Below are 25,202 nucleotides of genomic sequence, written 5' to 3' on the forward strand. Positions count from 1 at the left end.
CATGGTACACTGCAGACTGCTTTAGGTATATATATAATAATATTAATTTTTTTTTCGATTCTGAACTACCTAAGTGAAGAATGTATTGATTTTACAATGGGGTATGTTTTTTTTGTCTGTCATCAAGTTTTGGAGTAGAAATAATACTTTGATGTTTGACGAAAATTTGCTAGGAATTTTGAAGTTGAAAATTCGTAAATTTTTTATGATTTATACCTAAGGTTAAAAAACCTAGTACAAGGTTTTCCATAAGTTTTCCTTCAAGAAACTGTAAAAAAAAAAATGACATATCATTGTATACGAAAAACGATTCTGAATGGAGGTGATTTGTCAGTCTAGGATAATTAGTAGGATATATTATATTATTAACTATATTAATTTGTAATATACCATTATTTTACGCGATTTCGTAAACAATTAAATTTCATGAGCTTATAAAATTTTTTCTATATTGACGCTAGAATTTTTTTGTACAGTTACTCGAAGGAAAACTTATGGAGCATAATATTATTTTTTCTTGTAGTGTTTTTCATACATGAATATTATTATCATTACTATTAATATGCTATCATTGTACAACTTTATTTGTTGGACCTTTTAGCCTTTGATAAATTATTACTTTAATTAGTTTTGATTTTAAAGTTATCAAACATATTTAACATATATTTGAAGCTTCCTTATGAAGGCACTGATAATCAATGTCAACCTGTAATAACAATACATAAATTATAATATGATTTAAATTGATTTAATTGATTTTTAAATTAAAATAGTGAGGATGACTAAAATGTTATAGGGATTTTTAAATAATCAAATTAAAAAAAGATACATTTTATTATACATTAAAAACTTACAACAGAATCATTTTATAACTGTATTAATTATTGCTATATTTTTATCAATAATATTATATACAATGTATACATAGATATATAGGTAGCTTTTTAAACACAATTGTAAAAAAAAAAAACTAAAAAAAAAGTTATTAGTAACTTAATGGAGTAGCTATTTATTACTGAGGATGAATATGTTATATTATTTTATATATACTAGTAAGTATATAGCTATCAATATTCATTTAAAATCCAAAAGACGTACATTTAATGTATTTTAAACCTAATATATTCGTGTATTCTTACACGTAAATCTATTTAAGTTCGACCAACTACTAATACCCCAATAATACACGTATTTTTGACGTATGTTATACGAATATTAATTACGTATATATACATACACCAACATTATCCTTATTTTAGATGTAGATTATACGTACTGTGTTGAATGGTAAGAGCTACCAATTTCTATAAATCAGGCACCAATTGTGGGATGAACATGTATGACAATTAATATTGGAATACGTTTTACAAAATGTAAACTAAAAATTAAATAATAAAAAAAAACATTAAATAAAAACAATTTTCTTAGCATTAGAATTATATTATACAAATTGAAGTTTTGTTGATCTACTAGTGGTATTTTAATATTAAACATCAGTTATTGATTTTGATAAATAACTCGACTGACTTTTGATAATTTATTCTATCAATATTTCTATATTCTGTCCAGCGAAAGAACGTGCCGATTCTGCGCAACCCCCCGCGTTACTTTGCTAACAAAAATAGTTCACTTTTGACTGGGTGTCACTTGGGAATGCGCAGAAAAACTGATTTTGGTCGGTCTGCGACGCGTTCTCTCGCTGGACAGAGCATAATATTCGTGGTATAAATTCTAAAAGCGGTCTAATAATAATAATGTATTATAAAATGAATGCGTAAAAATTAAGAATACTGATTACTGAATAGGATAAAGAGCAATATTTATGTTATTTATAATATCCAATATGGCAATATATACCATATTAGTGGGTAGACTAAAACTTCGCTCATTGTGGTAAAATAGCGCGCATTAACACTGTTTAGAACACAATAATATTACTATTATTGTCTATTACAAAAGAGAAATATTTGTTGTGACTTATGCAGTGGTTTACTATTTAATGACTAATGCAATCACATTAAAACTGTATTTCTAATCGGCTTGTATTAGCACAGATTAAGTTCTGTGGTATTAGTACATCAATGTACTTTAGTCTATGCCTATATGATAGTGTGATAGTATTCGCTATTTCTTTAAATTTTTCCGCTTTAGGACATAAGTACATAGACGTTTTTATTTTACAGTTCCCGTTCATGTTTTTCGACATTGGCGTCATTTGAGTTTTATAATAGGGGTGCCAAAATTTAAGCAGGCCAATTTTTTTTTCGTCAGACGTCAGGCCACTTTTTTAAAATAGTAGATGCAGTCAATACAGATATCGTTTGTGTGTAAGTCGTGTAATGATACATATATAATATAATGGGCGAATGTAAGTTCCTACACGAGAGTAGCAAGTAAATACATATGTTATTAGTTTCTACACGGCGGAAAAAGGCACATATTATGTATATACGAATTATCAAAAATAAATATATGATGATTAAAAAATATTATATAAATCGCATAGCGCATTGTCACAAATAAATATAATATAGTAATATAATGATTCAAAAATAAAATAAAAATCGCATAATGTGAAATTTTATATTTTATGAGGTTTATTTCTTTAACAAAATCGTATCGTTTAATTTTGTTTGTTGTATATAATATGAAATTTTTTCATTTATGAAATCTTCTTGTTTGGCGTCTTTTTACTGATTTTTGGTTTTGTGTTACTAATTGTGGTTCTTATTTTAATATACGTATTTACTTAAAAAAGTTTGAGAATTTCAATAATTTTAAAAATATGTGGATGTTGGTGATAAAAATTCGAGTTAAAATCTGAATGAAAACTTTCACATGCGTTTGTCGTACGGACTCTATCAGAACATTGCTGCGCCCAAATTTTTAGAGGAAAGATTGATTAATTTGATATACATATTATAATAGTCTATCAAATAATCACAAATTTCTGTTATAGCCGTATTTTCAGGTTTGTCTGCCATAAAATATTCAGTAAAACATTCTGCAATTCAATATATACAATTCGTATATACATATTTAATTTTTCCGCCGTGTATGAACTAACATACGTACCTGGTTTTTACTGTGTAGGAACTAACGTATGTAATTATTTACCTGCTACTCTCGTGTAGAAACTTACTATTACCCTAAATAATATATCATTATTAATTAATTAAATTAAATTAATTTTAACATTTAGCAATTTAAGTGTACAAATTATATATAATTTAATTTAGCATTTTCTAATATTAATTTTAACATTTAGTATAAAGTAGATAAATTAAAAAATAATATATTATCAAATGTCATATACATAAATGCTTTGAAAGATGATGTATTCTATGCCCTGATTAATAGCATAGGCAGCATTCCATAACTTCATTTATAAAAGCACAAAACATACTCAACAAGTCATTCAGTCGCACACCCAGTCAATATCCTGTCACTGTTCATATATCATATTTAGTTTGTTAAAATAAAATATTGCTCATAATTCACTTTTGTATTTCATTAATTCCTAATCCATTCAAAACTCGATAGGATCAGTTTGAACAACAAGATTTGCAAGAGTTAAGGTAATATATCTATATTTAACATATACTCTACGCATAGTCATATATACACATGCATTTCTTACATAAAAGGAAAATTCTCTTATTCACAACCCGAATTAGGGAAGAATGGGGGAATGATGGTTAAGGGGTTATCGTGATCACCTTGATTGTCACGAAACTATGATAACTAAAAACCAGCTAATTAGGTAGAATGATTAATTTTGTTATCAAAATGAAATTAAATATGGTAGTAATCAGTTAAGTTTTACCACCAAAAAATTGTTATCAAAGTTGTATCATGAATTTTCTGTAAAGAATCGTGTTCAAAATACGCTTTGCAAGTTAAGTTTATTTTATTATATTTTGCTTTGAATTAAATAACAAGTAATTTGCGAGGATTATACGAATCCGTTTTGAAACTTTGTTTAAACTGATTACCAATAAAAAAAAAATTAATGTTTTTAAAAATTTCAGAGTGGGGTATTCGCAGTCAGTGCTTATGGGGTGAGGTTAGGTTGAATGGTTTTTCAAAGTTATGTTACCTATATGATTTGTAGAGGATATTATTAATAAAGGTGATATTAATAAAAATATTTTCATATTTTTTTTTGTGAAATTATGAGTAGAATAAAAAAATTATGATTTTCCCTATTATTTTGCATGGGTTTATCAGTGATTATTATAAGCGTAATGATGGTCATTTCCACTTTAAAAAAAAAAATTAAAAAAAAATATTTGCATTATTCGATTTAAAAATCTAAAACGTAAATATGTTGTATCTTACAAGTCAATACTTCTTTAATTTGTATTTAATAATGTTTTTGTCTAACCGTTTACCAGAAATCGAAGTTCTTGCTTAAGTGACTGACATTCCCCCATTCTCCCCTAAGTTTATACACGTTAATAAATATATATTAAGTAATGAGCTAAGAATATCAATCTAAATACTATATATTAATTTTTGTATACTAATTTTAAATTAGAACATTATACCATATTTTTAACTCATTATAAAGTCGCTTATGGGGTTAAACTCTATTTTAATGAATTCAAATTATTCATTAATAATTTATTTGCCTTTTGGTATAGATCCAAAAATATTTAGTACAGGTACTTACATTTAACCAATGCAATTTATTCCAAATAAAATTAAAATACGTATTATATTTATTTATTAACATATTAGTATATTACTATAAATAATAATACAATACTCCATTTAAAATACATTAGTCATCTTTTGAACAAATTATGCTATTCTAGCTTATACCTTTTAGTTTTTATTTTAGAAAATCGATCTACTGCTTCGTCTAAATCTATTTTATTACTTTGTTAGCATCTTCTTTTTCTATCGCTATTATATATACTTATATATACCTATATTTATACTATATTTTATTATACCGCGTTTATACCTACCAACGAAAAAAACATTATCTGGAAAGTTGGAAATAGTTTGATCAATGATCATAGACGTATAATTTATGCTATAATCTAATAAGCCAGGCTGGGCATTAACGAGTTAAAAGTTAAAATTAAGTTAATTAACTCGTTACATTTTTTTCAAATTAACTTTTAACTTAATAAGTTACTTTTTTTTTTAGATTAACGTGTTAACTTCAAGTTAATTTTATTCAAAAGTATCTAAAATAAGTTAATTTTTGTCTATAGAATAATGCAAGAATAATTCAAAATTTTAGGGTCTATTTTAGAAAAACACAGTTTTTGATAGTTAATTGGTATTAAGATGTATCATTTTAAATTTTCCTGGTAATTTTCTTGAGCGTAAAGAAAAACTATCTAATTAACAAGATTATGTGTCTGGAATTTATTATTTTTGCAAATTAGAAAATTTTAACTTTAAACTAAGTTAAGTTACTTTTTTTTTAAAAGTTAACTTTTAACTTAACGAGTTAACGAAAAAAATATGAGTAACTTTTAACTTAATTTAACTTGATTCTTTTTAAAACAACTTAACTTAATGAGTTAAAAAAAATCGTTAACTTGCCCAGCCTTGCTAATAAGAATCTAAAAATAATAAATATTATGCATTATTATATATTAGTATATTACCTATTTAAATACATAATAATATAATATTATATATATTTATATTTTATATCTAAACATTATATAGTATTCATATCAATTAATAATATATTTAAATTTTTACTCATAGGGCCGTCGGCGCATTGTAAATTTTAATCCAGGCCAATAAGACTAAGAAAAAATAGGGGAGCCCCTATTTTACGGTTTATGATTGGCAAATTCACGAGTAAGTATTCAGACTATTAAGTAGTATTATTTCCCATTTATTTAATTACGATATTTTTAAAGTTTTTGTTTTATATATCATACATTTCATGACAGCCACTCGTTGTTGTAGTTAAATATATCGATCAAATGCACCAATAATATTTATCTATGTTGCTATTCATTGAGTTTGATAGTATACTGAAAAATGGCTGGATATGTTGAACACTTGTCTGATGTGATGGGAACTTTGTCTATCAACGATGACCACTGGAATGAACTTGGATTGGATGAAAATATTCGGACACAGTTAAAGGAAATAGAAAATAATTATGAAAGCATTTTTTCGTGGGACATCCAACAATTAACAGGAGGCAAACACCTTAAGTTTAACCTCATTGATAAGGTTCGAGAACAGTTAGAAATGATCATAGACAAAGACAATGAATACATTTTAAATAGGTAACTATCGTCTGTTAGAAATGTATTTATGTAAAACTTAATTTCTCTCTCTATATATATATATATTTATATATTATTATTTTATTAATTAACAAAGAATCATAGGCACCGGAATATAATTCATTAGGTATTGTTTACATAGGTCTATATTAATTTTAGAACTCACTTATAACCATCCACCTACGACCCGCACAACCATTTAAGAAGTGAAGTGATTGCTTCACATGTCACCACTGCATTATATATTAGTTATACACATAAATACATAAATATAAATAATGTAATAATGTCGTATCTTGTGAAATTATTTTTTTTTTTAGACTTTATTTACAACTAATAGTTAGTTATGAACTTTACATTTGTAAAAGTTACAAGGAATCATACTTGGAAATTGAAAACATTGTTAAATTTATGAAAACCTGTGAATTTGATGAGTCAAATTAAACAGTACTCAGATGCTTACAATCATATTGCTCAAGCCACCTATGAATATATTGCATTAACATTGAAAATTGATTCAAAAAAGGTGAATTTTAATTACTTATTGTTTAATTCAATAATAACTAAAAAGTAAATTCTATATTCATAATTATAATAACTAATAACCATTTAAATTAAATAAGTAAGTAATTATGTAATAAGTAAAATAAATAAATTGTCATTAGTATTATATAATATATGTATACACAAAGACTATAATTTATTAATACAATGTAAATATTCTATACCCGTTATTTTGATATTTTTAAAACTACTCAAACTATTATTTTACATATTACTTTACAATTTAAAATTATTTTTTGATTTAGTCATGTTGATGAAATATAAGGATATTATGCTATACATTAAACTATTGATGATAATTTAAATAAAATAGATTAAATCAACATATATATTTAGATTATATAGATGTACAAATCTTTAGAAATTATTAGGCTAATGTATTTTTCTTTTTTTTAGTTATTAAAGAATGTTAAAGAAATCAATAGTTTTAATCAAGTGGAGAAAGCTGCAGTTTGTGCGGTTAAAGCTAGAATTTTTTTGGAATATCCGCCTAAAGGAAATGATATAGCTTTAAAATTTGCTGATCAAGCTCGAACTCTTGATTCTACTGAACCTAAATGGATAGTTATTTGGCTAAAAGCTAAAGGACGAGTAAGACGTTATTACGAACAATTAGCTATGCCAGAGAATGATGAAATAGATTGTGCAAAAATATTAAGCTCTGCTAAAACTAATGCTCGACATTTAATTAAAGCTTCTAAAGTTTATTTTGAAGTAGCATATGTTAATAAATTAAAAAATAACCGAGAAGAATCAAACAAATATTATAAGCTTTCTTATGACATTACTAAGTAAGTAGTTATTTTCTATAAGTATCAACTTAAAGGTACTGATAATTTAAAAGTTCTGTTGCAATTTTTAAAATACTTATGTTTTCTTTTTTTTATTATTGGAAAACATACGAGTATACAATATATCTTTCAATTACCTACACAATAAGTAAATCTAAAGAACTAACCTAACTTTTTCGTACACAATTATAACTTAAATTAATTTTATGAAGGAGGCTATCTATTGATAGAGCTACGGGCGTATCCAGGAATTTTTCAAAAGAGGGAGGGTGCAAATTTTTTTAACATGTAAAAGGTATTTAAGGTATTACCTATACGACCAGTGGTTTGTACCTTAAGAATTTTAAATTTTGTCAATCAATGGTTGGGCCAAGGCCGAACCCTCCCATGGGTACGCTCCTGGATAGAACCATCAGAACTTTAAAAGATCGTGTTACCAGGGTATTTAATAAGACAAGGTGGATTATCATTAAGATGTGTTCTAATTTGTATTTTTAGAATTAATTATATTTTAACCATTATATAATTAAACAATAAATATTTTGTTCGTGATCTCTATTAGTTTTATTTACTTATTCATTTATTTAATTAAAATATTATGTATTTACTTGGTTAATTGGTTGGTTTGTACAGAAAATCAGTTGAATTATTAGCCAAAGATGATACAAAACAGCTTTATCATTGTCTAATGATGTGTATTGATTATCCTAAAGAGTTATTATCAAAATCTATGATAAACAATTTAATTGAAAAACTGACAAATGTTAAAAATAGCTATTGTGTGGATCAAGTTTTAGGAAAATATTATTTAAAAATTGAAAAGGTATGATATTTATAAATGTATTGTTATTATATGAATAAAAAATAAAAATAATGGTTTTATTTCAGGATTATGAAAAAGCAAAAATGTATTTATCTCGTGGAATAACTAATGGTAATTTTAGTAGTTCATGGCAGTTAGTAAAATTAGAATGTCTATTAAAATCTGTCGATACATTTCCTTTTGTTCAAAAATTAAACATGATGTATGATGTTTTTCCAAGTCCAAAAAAAAGGCTTATTATTTTATCACAAATATTGATGTATTACAATTACTGTGAATATAATCCTAAAGAAATGATACGATACTTAAAAATGTATATTGACACAGACATTGAAGATACATTTAAAAAACGTCATTTAATTGTGAGTTGATCAAATTTATTTACTTTGTACTTATAATATTTTTTAGGATGCTAAAATTATCTATGTTTTTTAAGTTATTACATTACCTATCACTTTTTTAATTTTAAAAGGATATATTAAGAAGTTGTAAGTAAGTTTAAGTAGTTGTTATATTTATATATCAAATAATAAGTACCTAAATAAAAGTTTGATAATTTTGTAAATACTGATATTTTTTGTCTTAAGTAAAAACCATTATTATTACATAATTATTAATAATTAAAAAAGTAAAAACGATTAATACATTTTTAAATTATATTATAAACAGAATAATTTTTTGAAACTTATTGTTGTTAATAATAGTTGATGTTTATGTGCATGAAAAAATTGTTGATTTTTTTTATGTTTATAGTAATACAATTACAATTTTTGATTTCAGTTTGCTTTTCCATTGTTTAAGATAAATGGATTCAGACCCAATCAATTTCTGAATGTCCTTTCTATAAAATTAAATGAATTAGTTAACAATAATAAGTGGAGTTTAGAAGAAAAAAAGATAATAGATGATACATTTGATCGGTTCAATAAGATATCAAAATTGAATATTTATGATAGTCGTTTTAATGATGATAATAAAACTGCTTTCCACAATAAAAATAATGCCAAAATGTACCCTAATAATAAACCATATAATAATAATAATAGAGAAAAAAATGAATCTTGGCGAAAACAGAAGGTTGATTCGTCGTCACAAAATGAGTCTAATAATATTCATCAACGCCAATTTGCTTCAAAATATGTTAATCAAAAGATTTCTTTAGAAAAACATGGTGCTCGAGTTGTAGAACCAATAACAAATCAACACAAAGAAATGTATAATAGTTTTGAATTACCTGTAAAAATCCCTAATGAGTCAATGAAGAGTTTAAATAATTCAGATAGTATTGAGATAAAGCAAAAAAAGTTTGAAAACAAATTTAGTTCCTTGGGCAATTTACATGTTGTGTCATTAGAACAAAACTCTATCAAAAGACCATTTAGTAGTAGGATATATGATAAAAGTGGTAACAGATATGGTGATTCTAAACCAAATTGGCGAAATCAGCAAAATGTTTCTCAGAACCAAAACAGCTTTGAAATATTTCACAACCATGGAATTAATTCTAAACGCTCTCAAGGATATGAAAATGAATCCCTGAAAAATCAAGAAGCTAGAAAGCCAACACATGCATCTGGAAATCATTCATTATCTGGCGGGTCACGCAAAGATATTAATGATTTAGTTTGAGTTAAATGTATGATTCAAAACTATAATTTACATCAACGTTGATTTTTATTAATTAACTATTTATTATTTTTACTGTATTTAAAAAAATGTTCAACTATCTAATTTTTATTCCAAATGTATTTACTTATTTATTATTTCTTGGAAATCAATATTGTTCAGACTCTAAATATATTTTTCAACATTCATAAACAATTCATTCTGTAATAAGCTTTAACCTAATTATATAAAGTATTTCTTAGATTATTTTTCTTTAAAGAAAATATGTTTGCATTCAACCTAAAATGTCCTAAATAATGATAGATAATATAAGCATTAATATATAAACATAAATCGTTTAGCATTTATTAATCTAATTTTTTTTTATCGTTTCTATTTTTATGTTTTTTTGTGAATTTACTATAGAACATTAATGTTCTATGTATTAACTTAACTCTATCTTTCATAATGAACTGCACAATTATCCTTATAATAATTTATCCAAAACGCCTTTATCCTGTAATAATGAAATTTTGCGCAGCCTATGACTTAATTACACAGCAATCTCCATACTATTATAATATTATATAATGGCTAATAATAATTTTGTATTCGTATGAGGTAATTGGTAAGTACTAATGCTGTTTTGAATTGGCTTCAATTAATTTATAAATTATAAATTATCAATGAATTTAATAAATAAAAAATCTGTGTTAGACGAACTTACAAATTAAAAATAATATAGTATTTAACTACTTTACATAAACAATTAATATAATAATAATAATTAGGGATTTAAGTTACTTATTATTTAGACTATTATAAGTTATATATCGAATTAGTATGTACTATGATTGCACAAGTTACTTTACTTAAAAGGCAATTATTTATTTATTTATTTTTTGTATATAACCATGTAGGTACCTAAAGGAGTAGTTATATCGATTTAAATTTCATAATTTTTTTTCATATGTGGTTTAACGTAAATAAAATTAACTTCGTCATCAAATTCTTTCCAAGTTTAAAAAATATCATTCAAATTGTAGTTTTTTAAATGAAATATAAAATTTGATATCGGTTTAATCTTTCATGGTAAAAATAAAACAAATATTATTCTGTCACCAACATTATTGTTTTTGTATGGACTATAATTATTAAATTATTTATTAAGTACAAGTGGTCCAGCCACGATATGAAAAACAGTTTTGACTTTCTTTGTGGTACGGTTTTAGTCACGTGGGGGGTGGTAGTATGAGAAGTATGAACATTGTTCTCGTACGCTGCTGCTATATATTTAGCAGAGTAGCACATAACTGTAAATTATTAATTTCTCTTACTAAAACATGCTTTTGTACTTCTCATTTTCTTCAGCTCTCGTTAGTCGTCGAAATATGATTTTTTCACCAAAATAAACTTGAAAAGTTTTTCTAGACAACTACGTTCCAGTTTTATATATATATATTTTTTTTTCGATTTTATATGATTTTTTAAAAATTTCAAATGCAAATATAATCAGTTCGAAAGTCTGGAACGCATTTGTCTAGTTCAACTTCTCAAGTTTATTTTGGTGTATAAATCATGTTTCTGCGACTAACGACAGCTAAGGAAAATGGGAAGTACGAAAGCATTTTTTACGGTCAAATTTCATTATCAGAACGGCCTCTCAATGAAATACGTAAAATATATGATCAATTATTTTTTCGTGAACCATATAATGATAAAATAATGTAGGATATATAATAAAATATTGTAGTGATTAACAAGGAAAAAAAGAAGGTTACAACTAAAAAACAAACTAACAATATAGATTTATGATAAAAAAATATATTTTTATTATTACATTTATTTTAAATTTATAAGCGGTGAATTTAAACTCACTAAATTTTATTACTATGCCAGCTCACAGTTAGACAATTTTCACGTACCACTGTCCATTATCGTAACCTAATAACCTTTATTTTTTTATGTAGGAATAGGAAGACTTTCTTCGCGTATACCCCAAGTTGAGAAACACTAGTCTATACAATTAAAATCAAAAGACCTTTGGATCTGACTTAAAAGGGAATTCATAAATTTATGATTTGGGAGAAAAGAAAATCGGTAGAATAAGGAAAGGTATACATTTGGCGGAAACGGCAGTTAACTCCCGAAAATAATGTGCCTATATGGCTATATTATAAAAACGCATTATACGAATACAACATTAAACGGCGTCGGAATTCTATGCGATATAGTGGGATACTGAATTATTATTGTCGGCGATTGGATAATATATATAATATATAACTTATATAAGTATTAAAATGTATTGTACTTTATGGAACGTTTCCGGTAGGAGGCACAGAAATAGGGAAACAACGACCACCGCGACCAAACGGGAAATGTATAAATAGTAATATATTATATTGTTATTATTATACGGTGACGTTGTGTATTCTGTATAGTGTAATAACTACAATATACGTAGCGTTAATTGTGCAATGTAATATATTATAATACCTGCAATTATCGTAAAAGCCTCGCGTGTTGCGAGATGATGCTTATTGTTTATCCGTATTATTGTATTCGGTTGTTTACGACAACGTTAATCGATGTGTGCAGCGCTGGCTCGAAGAGTTCATCTCGGGATAACGTCTCCATTATACCGGTCGAACACATATTATTATTATTATTGTGTACGTGCGCCGTACATCATCGTATACTGATCGTAGTCGTAGCAGTAGTATTATCATGGCCGGCGTATAACCTGCAGTAGTAGTCAGAGTGTATAAATATATAATACGTATATATACTTATATGCATATGGCATATCGTGTAAACAGTACTATACGGCTCATCCTCTTATTTTTTATTCTTCTTCTGAATTCCTTCCTCTCCGCCGCCGCGGCTTTCCGGACGATTAATAATAATAATTAATAACAATGGCGGCCGCCGGCGACTGGTTATACATATACATACATATACATATATATATAATAATATAATATGGCTATATACGACGTGTGTTCCGTTTAAATTATTACTCCTATCGCGAAACGGTATATTATTATTACATATTTATCAATGATACAATAATACTGCAGTGCAATGGCATTATAAAATTGTACGAAAATGTGTTCCGTTCGTATACTGCAGCAGCGGATGTACGATAATATAACTGCGTGCATACTGCATATATATAGTTTAAACTGTACGGAATAGTAAGTTGTCACAGAAATGAAAAACGATAACCTCGCATTTTAATATTAAATACATTATGCGCGTTTCGGTAGGTATGTATTGGTGCAGATGGTCTACTGACGAATTTCATCCCAATATTGTGAGGGGCTGCAAACATTTCCACATCATCCCCCGTAGTAAAATAGGGGAGGCCAGAGAGGCGTTTAAGCATACATTTTATAAATGACAATCTTATTAAGTTAAGTACTTAAATAAAAATATTCAAATACTTTTTAAGTACTAATACCTACGTATTTTAAATACTCTATAAAAATATCTGAAAATAAAATCAAATAATAATTTTCAAATACTTTTTCTTTTATAAATTAAATCACGTTTATCGAAAAAAATATATTTATTTATTTAGTTTTAATTTCATATATAATGAATATTCAAAATATATATCTAATAACTGTCGATATATAATACATTTTAATATATATTTTTTATGTAACTTATATCCAACCGAGAATAGTTCAAATGCGTTTGACGAAGAAAACTGCAGATGAATAAATTACATCTATACCAAGTTGAATGTTACATCTTCTTTAAAATTAATGTCAGATATAAAAATGCTAAGAAAAATTGGTTCAGTTGATTTACAAGAAAAAAATTTTTTTCTGAATATTCAAATACCTATTTAGGATACTTTTCAATATGAGTATTTGCATCTGTACTCGAATGGGTACTTTTACAAATTATCTTTTATTAGACTGAGTCGAACGACATGGAATTTTCAGTTAAGGTAAATGTAATATGATGGGTAATACATTTTGGCATAACATTCCTATACGCTGGGATGGTATTCGACGGCGTGGGTATACAATTTTAAATTCAAGAGCGATTCATACTAAACACGCCGCTATAATAATTACCATATGAATTTAATTTAGTTTAATTTAATTTGTTCTATACTATATATACTATACTATAATACAATACTTTCTAGTGAAATTGAGTTCCTACATCCAAATGGAATATGTGTTACATTTTCGAAAATAATAATAAGCGTCGGCGACAGCATCATTGTAAATAGTGCGCACACATAGGTATATTATATAGTTAAATAATTATACAGTAAACAGTAAACAGTTATTAGAACGGAATTCGATATTATGAAGTATGCACATACCTATATAGGCATAGAATAATGAAAAAACGTGGAATACTATACGTATAATACACTGTATTATAATAATTAATAACATAATATACACGATGCATCACGAGCGTGGGACACGCGGACGGACGTGTGGTCGATTAAGGTCGTCCATATAAGATGACGTTCCTGACGTCGCGCGTCGATAAGACATAAAAAAAAAAACACGAGCACAAATCATCGATACCGGATTAGCGTTTCCAAATACCGATACTGGCGACATACTTAAATACCTATTATTAAACGTTTATATATTATATTATGCTCTTACGTTTTTTACACGATGTCAGCATCGTTTTCATACTGTAATAATATAATTATACAATAAACAATAAGCATTATTATAGATACGTGTTATTATGTGTATCGTAGATCAGTGGCGAATTAACATTTTTTTTTTACTTATATATTTTTTACCTATTACAAAACCGTTTTATTCTGTGCCCAAAGTTCCATTTATTTATGTCAATAGTAACCTAGCTATTGAATATTACTATAGTTTATTTAAATATATTATTTATTTACATTATAAATTATACCCGTATGTTTTTAATAAATGATTATATAGGTATCGAACCTTTCTCTCGGCCGAATAAAAGCTGAGTAGCTGACCCAAACTTAGTCATAATAATATAATGGCCTTGATCTTAAATCGTTGAATTGATGCGCCTCGCGGCTTACGAAACTCTTAAAAGTAATCTCATTTAGTTTCTTTTCGTTTTAAAAGTCAGTACTCGCATAATATAATGTATACCTACACGAAAAAATATATATATCACCAAAATAAATTTAACTAGTCTAACACAATAACATCCGCATATACATTAAATTATCACATAACTATTATAGTTATCATTAATAAAGTACATAAAAAATAAATCATGTAAATGTAAATATTCACAGTTGTCTTATATTGACTTATCTGATGCTCTTATTTATTACTTATATAATCAACAGAAAAATCAATTGTCAAACATTATTTATTATGTGTACAACATTTGTAAAATGTAACAAAGATTAAAACTAAAAATTATAGAATTGATCTTAATATTGGAAATTTACCTTTACTATTGAAATTTGAAATATAATATAGTGGTACCTATGTACAATTATAGTTTGTAGATATAGCATATTATAGAATAAAATCGAGAGATGCGGTTATAACCAGTGTCGACCTGGCCGAAATTTTACTCTGGGGCTTCAATTTTTTTTCTTTATTTATAGGTAATGAATAATAAAGTTGCAGGGAATAAGGGTAGTGGATTAGTGTTTATCTATATATATATAGGTTGATACTAATTATAACAGCATTACTAATATTTTAAAATGAAAACAAAAATAAGAATAGTGTGAATATTGAATGATGGTGCATTGGTGCCTCAAGTAAAAATACAGAATGCTCTGAGCATTTAATTATTAACCATATTATGTATTATTATTATAACGTTACACATTATAACTATTAAATATTGTTAAACTATAATCTTATTATTGAATTAAAAACATAACATAACTTACTTGTAGTGGCTTAATGTCATCTTGGCGTGTATTTTACAAGTACAGTTTTAATATTTATTTTTGCATATTAAAAATTCACAAACTCACTGTGCAACGGATTGTTGTATCAATGTTTTATTGGAACATTTAACATCGCAATGCGAGTCGCATAGATGTAAAAAAAACATTGATGCAACACTTAATGCCCTGTTTTTGCTAACATCCACGAATCATCATAATCACATCATTTGAAACATTCATGCATTATTTCACTGCAATGTAAATCCAGTGTGTTTAAGACGTTTAAGTAATATGTATGGAACATCAAAAATTACATTCATATAAAGTTATGTTGATACATTATTTTACCTAAACCTAACCCATATAATTGTATCAGGAACTAAGATTAACCTATTTATTTATAGCAAATATTTCAGACATTGAGGCTGCAGAAACCACGGAACCGATAAATAACAAAAGGTCAAAGACAGGAGAATCCTATGACCTCTCTATACCACACGAATACAACACTGTTACGTATTTTAAGTATATTATATACCACCTGCAATGCGCACATCTTATTCTCAATGACAACAGAGTTTATGTACACGCGTAGGTATATCTGAATAATATATCGTATAATACACGAATCGCTGCCCGCGGGAGAGTTTAACACGAAAAATAATGAATAAAAAACTGGACTGCTGAAGAAGTTAACGTGCCATTACGCGAGCGCGAGTATAGTGTAATACGAAGTCTAAAGTACGTACGCGTGTGCTCGTATATTATTATATCATGCGTTTCTTTTGGAATATATATTATTTTAATTGGACCGTGTATTCATTTTTCCCCTGGCCGGCGGCGGTATAGCGTAAAAGTACAACTGTATAATATGTATACACGCTGTACACATAGTGCATTGTATATGTGCACATTATAAGACACAACGTAGTGTATGCAATCTTGTAAAAATATACTTTTTAACAACCAGTGGATCGTCTCAAAACAATATAATATATAGAGCATCTCGTCGAGAGTACTGCAGTGTCTCGCTGTAATCTGTATTGTCGTATATCAAGCATACAAATATTTAGCAGTATTATAATAATTACATTTTAGCAAGTAAGCAATTAGTAAAGGCCAGGCCAATGAAGCGAATGTGTTGAGACTGCAAAATGATAATTTTAATAAAACGTTGCAGTCATGATGACGAACAACGGGTTCGACAAAGTTAGCATAACAATCGAAAACCGTTCTCGGACTTGTTGGACGTCGGTAGAATTTGTTGGAACTATTTTAATATTAATATTATTCAATTTTTAAGTTTGTAGTGCCGTTTAAGTAGCCAGCACTACATAATATGCAAAACAAAACCTTAAAACTTATCTAACAATATTCATATAACGTTGTTGGACATTTTTTTTTTAAGTTTGTAGCAAACACGTTTAAAAGTTATTCAACTTTATCGTACCTGCTGTTACCTGTTGTCGTAGAGTTTGGCTGGAGTATATATGTGTAATGGTTATATACGATAGGAAATGGTTGTAACGCCTGTAACATAGACTTGTGCATAATTTTATGTTTGTTTTTAAAGTGTCCATAAAGTGCACTTTTAAATGTTTCCTACTAAAATTTGTGTTTAAACTTGTCTTATAATCGCTTAACATTCTACCTTAATAACCGAACAGTGTCGGGGTAGTTTTACGGAGGGGTACAAGGCCACAAGGGGTCTGGATGGAATCCCCACAAGTCACAAATTTAAGCTGTGATATATTATTCGCTCAGGAAGCTCAGGTTTTGACTGTTACGATTTTTAAGCTTAAACGTTTATACATAAAACATAAATCTGGAGATTTCAATTTATATGTCCGACGTCCGTATACTTGAATTTTTGTTACGGTTATTTAAGCATTCAATTTTTTTCTTAGATGACATTTACGATATCTATTATTGGTATTTGGTGATAATAATAGCGTTCGGCTGTATGAAGAGCGTACATTAGCATCGATAAACTGAGAATCGATATTCTATACAATATTCAATATTCTGCAGACGTCGCGCCCGCCGAACGTACAAATTGTAATTTTGTTACCTGTTATAAGTTTATTAACAAATATACTCTTTTAATCTGAGATTATCTATTTTCGAACAATTTGAATCAAACTTGAAAATATTTAAAATTCTGATTAATTAAATTAATAACAAATATTTTAGGTTATTTTGCTTTTTAATTTACAAAGTGTTTATCGATATTATTTTACACATTATAATATGTAGGTAGTTCATTTAAAATTTAAGCAAAGTAAATGATTTTTTTATCGTGAATTCATGATTACTGTTTTTCTTAATATTAATTATTTTCAAATTTCAACATATTTTTTGAAATTTTAAAATTAAATTTATGTCAATAATTATATATCATATTAGTATGATTTCCTTTTACATAACTTACGCATACGTGTTACTGGTCTAGTTATGACGCATTGACGTGTTGTACAAAGGTTCAAAATTATCGGCTGGTGAAGTTTGAACAAATTAAATTAATAAAAATTTTGTCTTGTAACTTTTAAACACTTTTAAAATGCTAATTATGCTATGTTATGTTTTTTTCGTTTATGTAAGAATTACATTTTAATGCACCGCTTATTTTAGTTATCCTGAACTGAATTAACTCAAAACTACGTATTTATTCGATTTCGATGTGGATCTTAGGGAGTAAGGCTTAAAGGTTGTGTATAGAACCGACCTAACTTCTGTAATCAAAAATTTGAAAACGGCAACATATAAATAATTTTGTGGCGCCATCTGTTTGATTTTCACCACAACATTTTAAATAAATATACTATAAGGTTTTACGATGATGTGAGTTTTTTATTTTTGTGTCTGTCATCCTTTTTAGAGCAAAAAAAAAAAAAATGATTCAATCTTCAACTTTTTCACATAGTTTGAACCTTCGGGGTAAGAGTACTTTTCAAAAGGAAAAGCGAGAATATTAACTATATATAATATAACTTTTTTATAGATTTTATTGAAATTGATTTTTTTTCTTTGTTTTTATTTAAAAATAAATAAATTGAGATACTTGACATTATATATGTTGCAATATGATGCTTGTTTTGTATATACCTGTTTCAAGTGTTATTGAAATTTATATATATATATGTATATATATATATTATATATATGTTATATTTGAAATTCCGTACTACTGAACGAAATATGGATAACTAGTTAACTATATAACCACTGCCCACTAGGCAATATAATATACCCGAGTGCCTTATAATTTTATGATAGATAACTGAACACAAATATACTAAATTCAGCAACTTAAAATCAACCAAATTAACCTAACACTATATTATATTATTATTATACTAAATAATAAAAAATAATATATGTTTAATGTTTATGTACAATATGTACAATGCATGTTAAATTTTCATGATTGTGTGTATATATACATATCATTTTTGTCATAATATTGTGCACAATGTAGTTCTTTTTTAGTGAATTTATTATAAGTATATCAACACGAATTTAAAACTCTTATGACATTCGTGTATTCTTTAATAATAATAATATAATAATAACTCGAATAAAAATATATATTTATGTATGCATTTATTGTTTATGTTAAATATGGATTTGTGATAGTTATTTAATATCTATAAAAGGAAGTGTGTGTGTGTGTGTGCGGTGTTTAGCCAAATCTGCGGAATACTTTTATCATAGATTCCTATATATATATATTATATATAGATGGAAAGAGGTCATCTAAATTATGCACAGCGACAAAATTAAAATTTTATATATCATTAGCGGAAAACGAGATTTTTAACGATAAGGTACCGTCACACATTTACTGCAGTGTACTCCACAGCGATTAACACATATACAAACATTTTTTTAAACACGACGAAGAGCAAAAAATAGCTCTCGTATAATATCACAGCAATACGTAACTCGTCGTAGGTCCATACCATCCATTATTATTTAATATAATTATGATAGTAAGAATGTACATCGGTAGGACGAAAACTATAATGACAATCTTAATAATTCATCGTAATGATTCTTACCCAATAATATATATATATATATATCGTATAATGACGACCAAACTCGCGAACTGACTGAGAATGTGACGATGAACGGGACGGGCGGGTGCAAAAATCGTATTGTTATTAAATACGTATAATGTATATACATATAGTATATAGACTTATAATTTATACACCTATATATATATATATATATATATATATATATATACACTGCAGTATGCACATTATACATTAAACACAGGAAACCCGTTGGCTTGGATATTATACTTATCGTGTACGCGTGTCGTAAAAGTTATATATTTTATATTATTATTATTATATACGCGCGATCCGGTCGGTATTTGCTGGTGCAGCTCGATGACTCCCACTCGATTGGAGAAAATCGCATCCCGCGCGTGTGCGCCCTTCTATTATACATTGAAGTGCCTGCCTGTATAGTCCGCCACATTATAATATAATATTATATATATAATATATACATGCACGACACACGTAGGTACACGGCACACTGTTTAAATATATAATAATATATTATACATAAGAGACACGTATATCAGTGCAGCTGCTGCAGTATACGTATATTATAACCAATTAAAAAGTCTGTTATTTATGGCACGCGTGTAATAGTGGAGCACTGCTGCACCGAGTGGTGGTGTATATATACATATATTATTATGTGGCTGTTTAATAAGCACCCGAGGCGTTTAAACGGCTCGAAATCGTTCGATTTTGTGTTTGTAGATACCTACGGATAGGTGCGCACCATCACTGATGTAATAACATTATACACCTTTATTGTACTGCACGTGTGTGTGCACGATGTGTACAGGGCATTTCCGGGTTTCCGTATACGATGAGCGTCGAGACTACTGATCAGAGTGATCACATAGTGTGGCATTTAATGAAGTCGTAAATCTATTTTTGTATTTTGCGAATGTGACACTTACGGGTAGTCCATATTGTGTAGGCGAGTAGCTTTCATTAATAATTTATTATTTATTGATTTGTCATCTTATCTAATAAGATATTAAATGTTTTTTTACTAGAAAATTGGAACACCTTACTGAAATTTTGATATCTTTTCATATCTAAAAACCTTGTGTGAAGTATTTCATACGATTTTGAAATTGTCTGATTGTGTATGTTTGACTTGGTAGCAGAGTACCGCAAATAAATAAGTAATAGTGAGAACTGAGAAAGGGATAAGAAGCGGTATCTATATATGCTCCAGGCGCAAATCTAAGAGGACGCAAAATTCAAACCTAACCTAACCAACATTAAAATTAATATTATTTCATGAATGGGACTTTAGTCTTTATTATATAGCTTTGTATATTATTTCTTACAAAATTTCACGTTGTGTAGGAATAGATTAGATTCAAATTGAGTTTCTATGGAAAATATTCGATTAAAGTTTTATATAATAAGTACTTCAAGTACTTGTGTATTGTTTTATATAGTTTAAGTTTTATAATAATATTGTAAATAAGTACTGTTTAAGGTATAACATATTTATAAATGTTTATTTTAGTTTAATGTGATTATTATAATCATCATTTATCAATTTAAAATACAATTAGGTTTTTAAAAATATCTTCATTTTTCACTTATTGCGACGATATAGTTTATCAGTGATACGTATTTAAAAGGAAAATTACGATTAATAACATTGTTCAAGTGCCACTAGTGCCAGTTAGTAGTTAAGAATAATTTATATTTTTTTAAATTGTATAAACTATTAATAGCAGAATAAAAGGAAATCAAATAATATGCGGAAGTACTAAGTAGCTGAGTTATTAAATGAATATATAAAATAAATAAATTATAATCTTATGGTTCTAGTGGTGAACATGTTTTGTTAGAATTTGTATCAAACAATTATTTTAGCTCACCAGATACAAAAAATACTATTATTTCTAAAAATTAAAAAAATATTGTTGATTTTAACTTTAGCTAGTAATGTTATATGATTTATAACAGTTCAAATATTCTAAGGCAATAGAATAGTCCAGTAATTAAGATATTGAATTAGTTTTACTGTGCTATATATTTTATGTATCTGTCTGTTAGTGCCATTTTATCCAGACAAACCAATTACAAATTTCCATGTTAGTATTTAATAACATTTTAGATAGTGCATTGAGGTAGTCATTTTTTAAACTTTTTGTTACTTTTTGAATTATTGTAAAAAACTAACAACTTATGACAAAACTCAGAGACATTTGCGCAGTATGAACTTAAAAATCGAATTCGTCTTTTGTTAAAATTCGAAAAGGAATAATCACAGGGATTTGAAATTTTACTAAAGACTTTTATTAGCATTTTCTATACATGGAATAACTTTTAAAATATTTTTCACATTATTTTTTTAAAATATATTTATAAATTTTAATTAAAGTTTTATTCGATTTATGTAGTACAATGTTTTTACTTGTTAAAAAATCTCGAAAAATTGATCTTATACTTGAAACTTGTCGTGTACACTACATTTAAATTATACGTATTCAATTATTATTTAAATTCAGTGTTAGTTAATCTAAATTAAAACATTAATAAAAATTACTGCGCCCTTTATTGCACCTATAGGTAAATATACTGTTTAGAGTATTACTAATATATACGTTTAAAATTCAATGAAATTTGGTCTTTAAAAATCACACACTCGCGAAATGCAAATCATAGTTTTGAAACCACTCACTAATGTGAGATAATACCACTCTAAGCGTGTACCTTTATGGAAAACACTGAAGCACTCTATTTAAGTGTGACGTTAATATCACCGTCACTATATACAACGCCATCACTGCGATTGCAGCATGATATTTGCAACTGAACTTGCAATAATAAAATATATACTACATCAGCCGATTGGCAAAGTACAAGTAGATTTAGTCACTTAGATTTAAATTGTGAATATCAATTATTACTGCTCCAATTAATTATTCGTTAAACAATTCTGTATAATCTCATTCACGTATTACTATAAGGCATAATAATATTTAAAAATGTTTACTATATAAATTCAAATATACAATTCCAAAAATCAATCCTAATTACCCCCCCCCCTTCCTAGAGTGTGCTAAAGTCAGCGTAAATGAAGAATTCTCGCAAACGATTCCGCGTATTATTTATCGTTATTTTATGATTAATAAGTGTGTAGACTTAAACGTAGCCGTTGTTGATGAACGAAAACAGACACTAAAATTAGAAATATTTTAAAAAAATTCTTCACTGTAAGAGCATATAATATTAATTGTTTTATTTTTCTGCAATGTACACAAATATTATGTTACTCATAAAATAACATTTTTAATATATTATAAAAATCGCGAGAACAAGACGCTATGGAAAAATGAGAACAGTTAATAGACTATTGAGAGAAAGAGAGAGAGAGATAGATAGAGTTTGTGAGAGAGAATAAAAGAGAGGAGAAAGAATTTTTGTAAGACAGTGAGACTGAAAGATTGAAATAAATATATAGCCAAAATAAAAAGAGATAAAATAAAGACTAACGATATTGCGTTTTTGTACATGATCTATACACATTATTTTTTTAATAAATATATGCACGTAAAAAAATAACATTCGTGACTAATTATGCGCGTACGACGATATAACATTATATTATATACATTGTAATATATTACATTAAATATCGTCGTTTTGGTGAGAGTTGAACGCAAACGTATCATTATATACACATTACGTTATTAGCATTTAAGTCGCGGGCGCTACACTGTGTTCGTTATTAAATAATAATATTATAATATATAATATAGGTAGGTACTATGTACACTTAATTATTATCACTGGAAATATTATGTAGGTATATATAAACAATCAACAACTAATTAAAACACTTATATAAAAAAAGTCTATAATTACACTTAAAAATAAGATTAAAAAAAAAATAATAACTTTAGGTTTGCACTAAACAATAATAATAATAATAATAATAATAATCATCTTAACGTCCGACATATTGTGATTTTCGCTCAGGTGATATATTCGTCCGTTTTGTAGTTGTTTTGCTTCCTTTTTTTTTCTCGGCAGTAGATCGCGTTACGTGTGATCGTCATCGGCGAATGGTTAAACGTTAGTTGAGACATTTGCGTTCCTGCAGGTGTGATGATTATTAATATTAGAACGGCTACCGGAATCGATCTGCAACGAAATGATCATCAAGTCGAGGGGTCACGATGATAACCGTCGCAGCGTAAATAGTGCATTAGTGCATCAGAGTGCACGGCCGCAAAACAGCATTTTCGGTAGACGTGCAGCGTACAGCGACTAGATCTGAAAAAATAATAAATATACCGATGTTAATTACGAATTCATTTATACTACACGAAAACATATTTTATACAAAGAGGGCATAGACTTGCCAAACGTTCGTCCGTTTGGATTAAATTCACTATGATTTACTACAATAGTCCGTAAATATTTTCAAATCGTCGATCCGTGTACTTAATCGCGTCTAATATAAAATGCACGCTGTTTACGTCACAAGTTTGTTTTCCTCTGTTTATTGCCTACCCTCTAACTGAGTACATACCTAATATATCAAACTATATACCTAGACAGTTTCCTGTTATCCTGATTTTTTCTAACTAAAATTATATATTAAATTATATTAGGTATATAATATGGACAATATGGTTATCGGAAATCCCGTACAAAATATGTATAATACGAGAATGTCTTCTTTTTTTTTTAGTGTACTATACTAATACTATTACGCGCGTTACCATACTTATTTATTATCGTATACTTTTTTAGACTACCTATTATGTTTGCGCATTTGCCGTGTCTTATAAAATACGACTACACTCGGAAACCATTGATTTTCTATGCGGTATTTATTATCGCGTGTGTACTGCGATAAATACGATTGCGCTCGTTAGATACCTATAAATGCATACAAAATCAAATTGTATTTCGCGTAGGTTATAATTCTTCTGGTAAATATGACTCGCTTCACTCTTCGACGGCTAAGCGCCTCCGCTTCCCGCGTTGCCCCACAAATCTAAAATACCCCTCGATTTATTGTGAAAAACCTCCTCGGGAAATAACAGCGAAAAAAGCTTAAACCGACAACATCGCAACATATTTATTCACTAACACAGGCTCATATATTTCACCCTAAATAATAAATAAATGTACGTTCTATACAACACACGCAGTCGTATTGTGAAAAAAGTACAA

General features: G+C 27.5%; 2 protein-coding genes across 3 annotated transcripts in view; one reads left to right on the forward strand and one right to left on the reverse strand.

Annotated features, from left to right (window-relative positions):
- Nucleotides 1–3,392: 3,392 nt before the first annotated feature.
- Nucleotides 3,393–10,427, forward strand: LOC132918193 (uncharacterized). Its single transcript, XM_060979320.1, is given in 9 exon segments — nt 3,393–3,578; nt 5,737–5,832; nt 5,928–6,272; nt 6,593–6,713; nt 6,715–6,798; nt 7,233–7,627; nt 8,261–8,450; nt 8,516–8,812; nt 9,231–10,427. Coding segments are annotated over 7 exon segments (2,190 nt in total). The 5' UTR covers nt 3,393–3,578; nt 5,737–5,832; nt 5,928–6,018; the 3' UTR covers nt 10,080–10,427.
- A 12,814-nt stretch (nt 10,428–23,241) lies between these two features.
- The window catches only part of LOC132927588 (uncharacterized), a 71,835-nt gene continuing 69,874 nt past the window's right edge, over nt 23,242–25,202 (reverse strand). For both annotated transcript variants that reach the window (XM_060992155.1, XM_060992148.1), the window contains one exon: nt 23,242–24,293. The gene's annotated coding sequence lies outside the window, so the exon portion shown is untranslated. The remainder of the gene's footprint in view (nt 24,294–25,202) is intronic.

The sequence above is a fragment of the Rhopalosiphum padi genome, chromosome 1 (genome assembly GCF_020882245.1).
Source record: "Rhopalosiphum padi isolate XX-2018 chromosome 1, ASM2088224v1, whole genome shotgun sequence".
In the NCBI taxonomy this organism is placed as follows: Eukaryota; Metazoa; Arthropoda; class Insecta; order Hemiptera; family Aphididae; genus Rhopalosiphum; species Rhopalosiphum padi.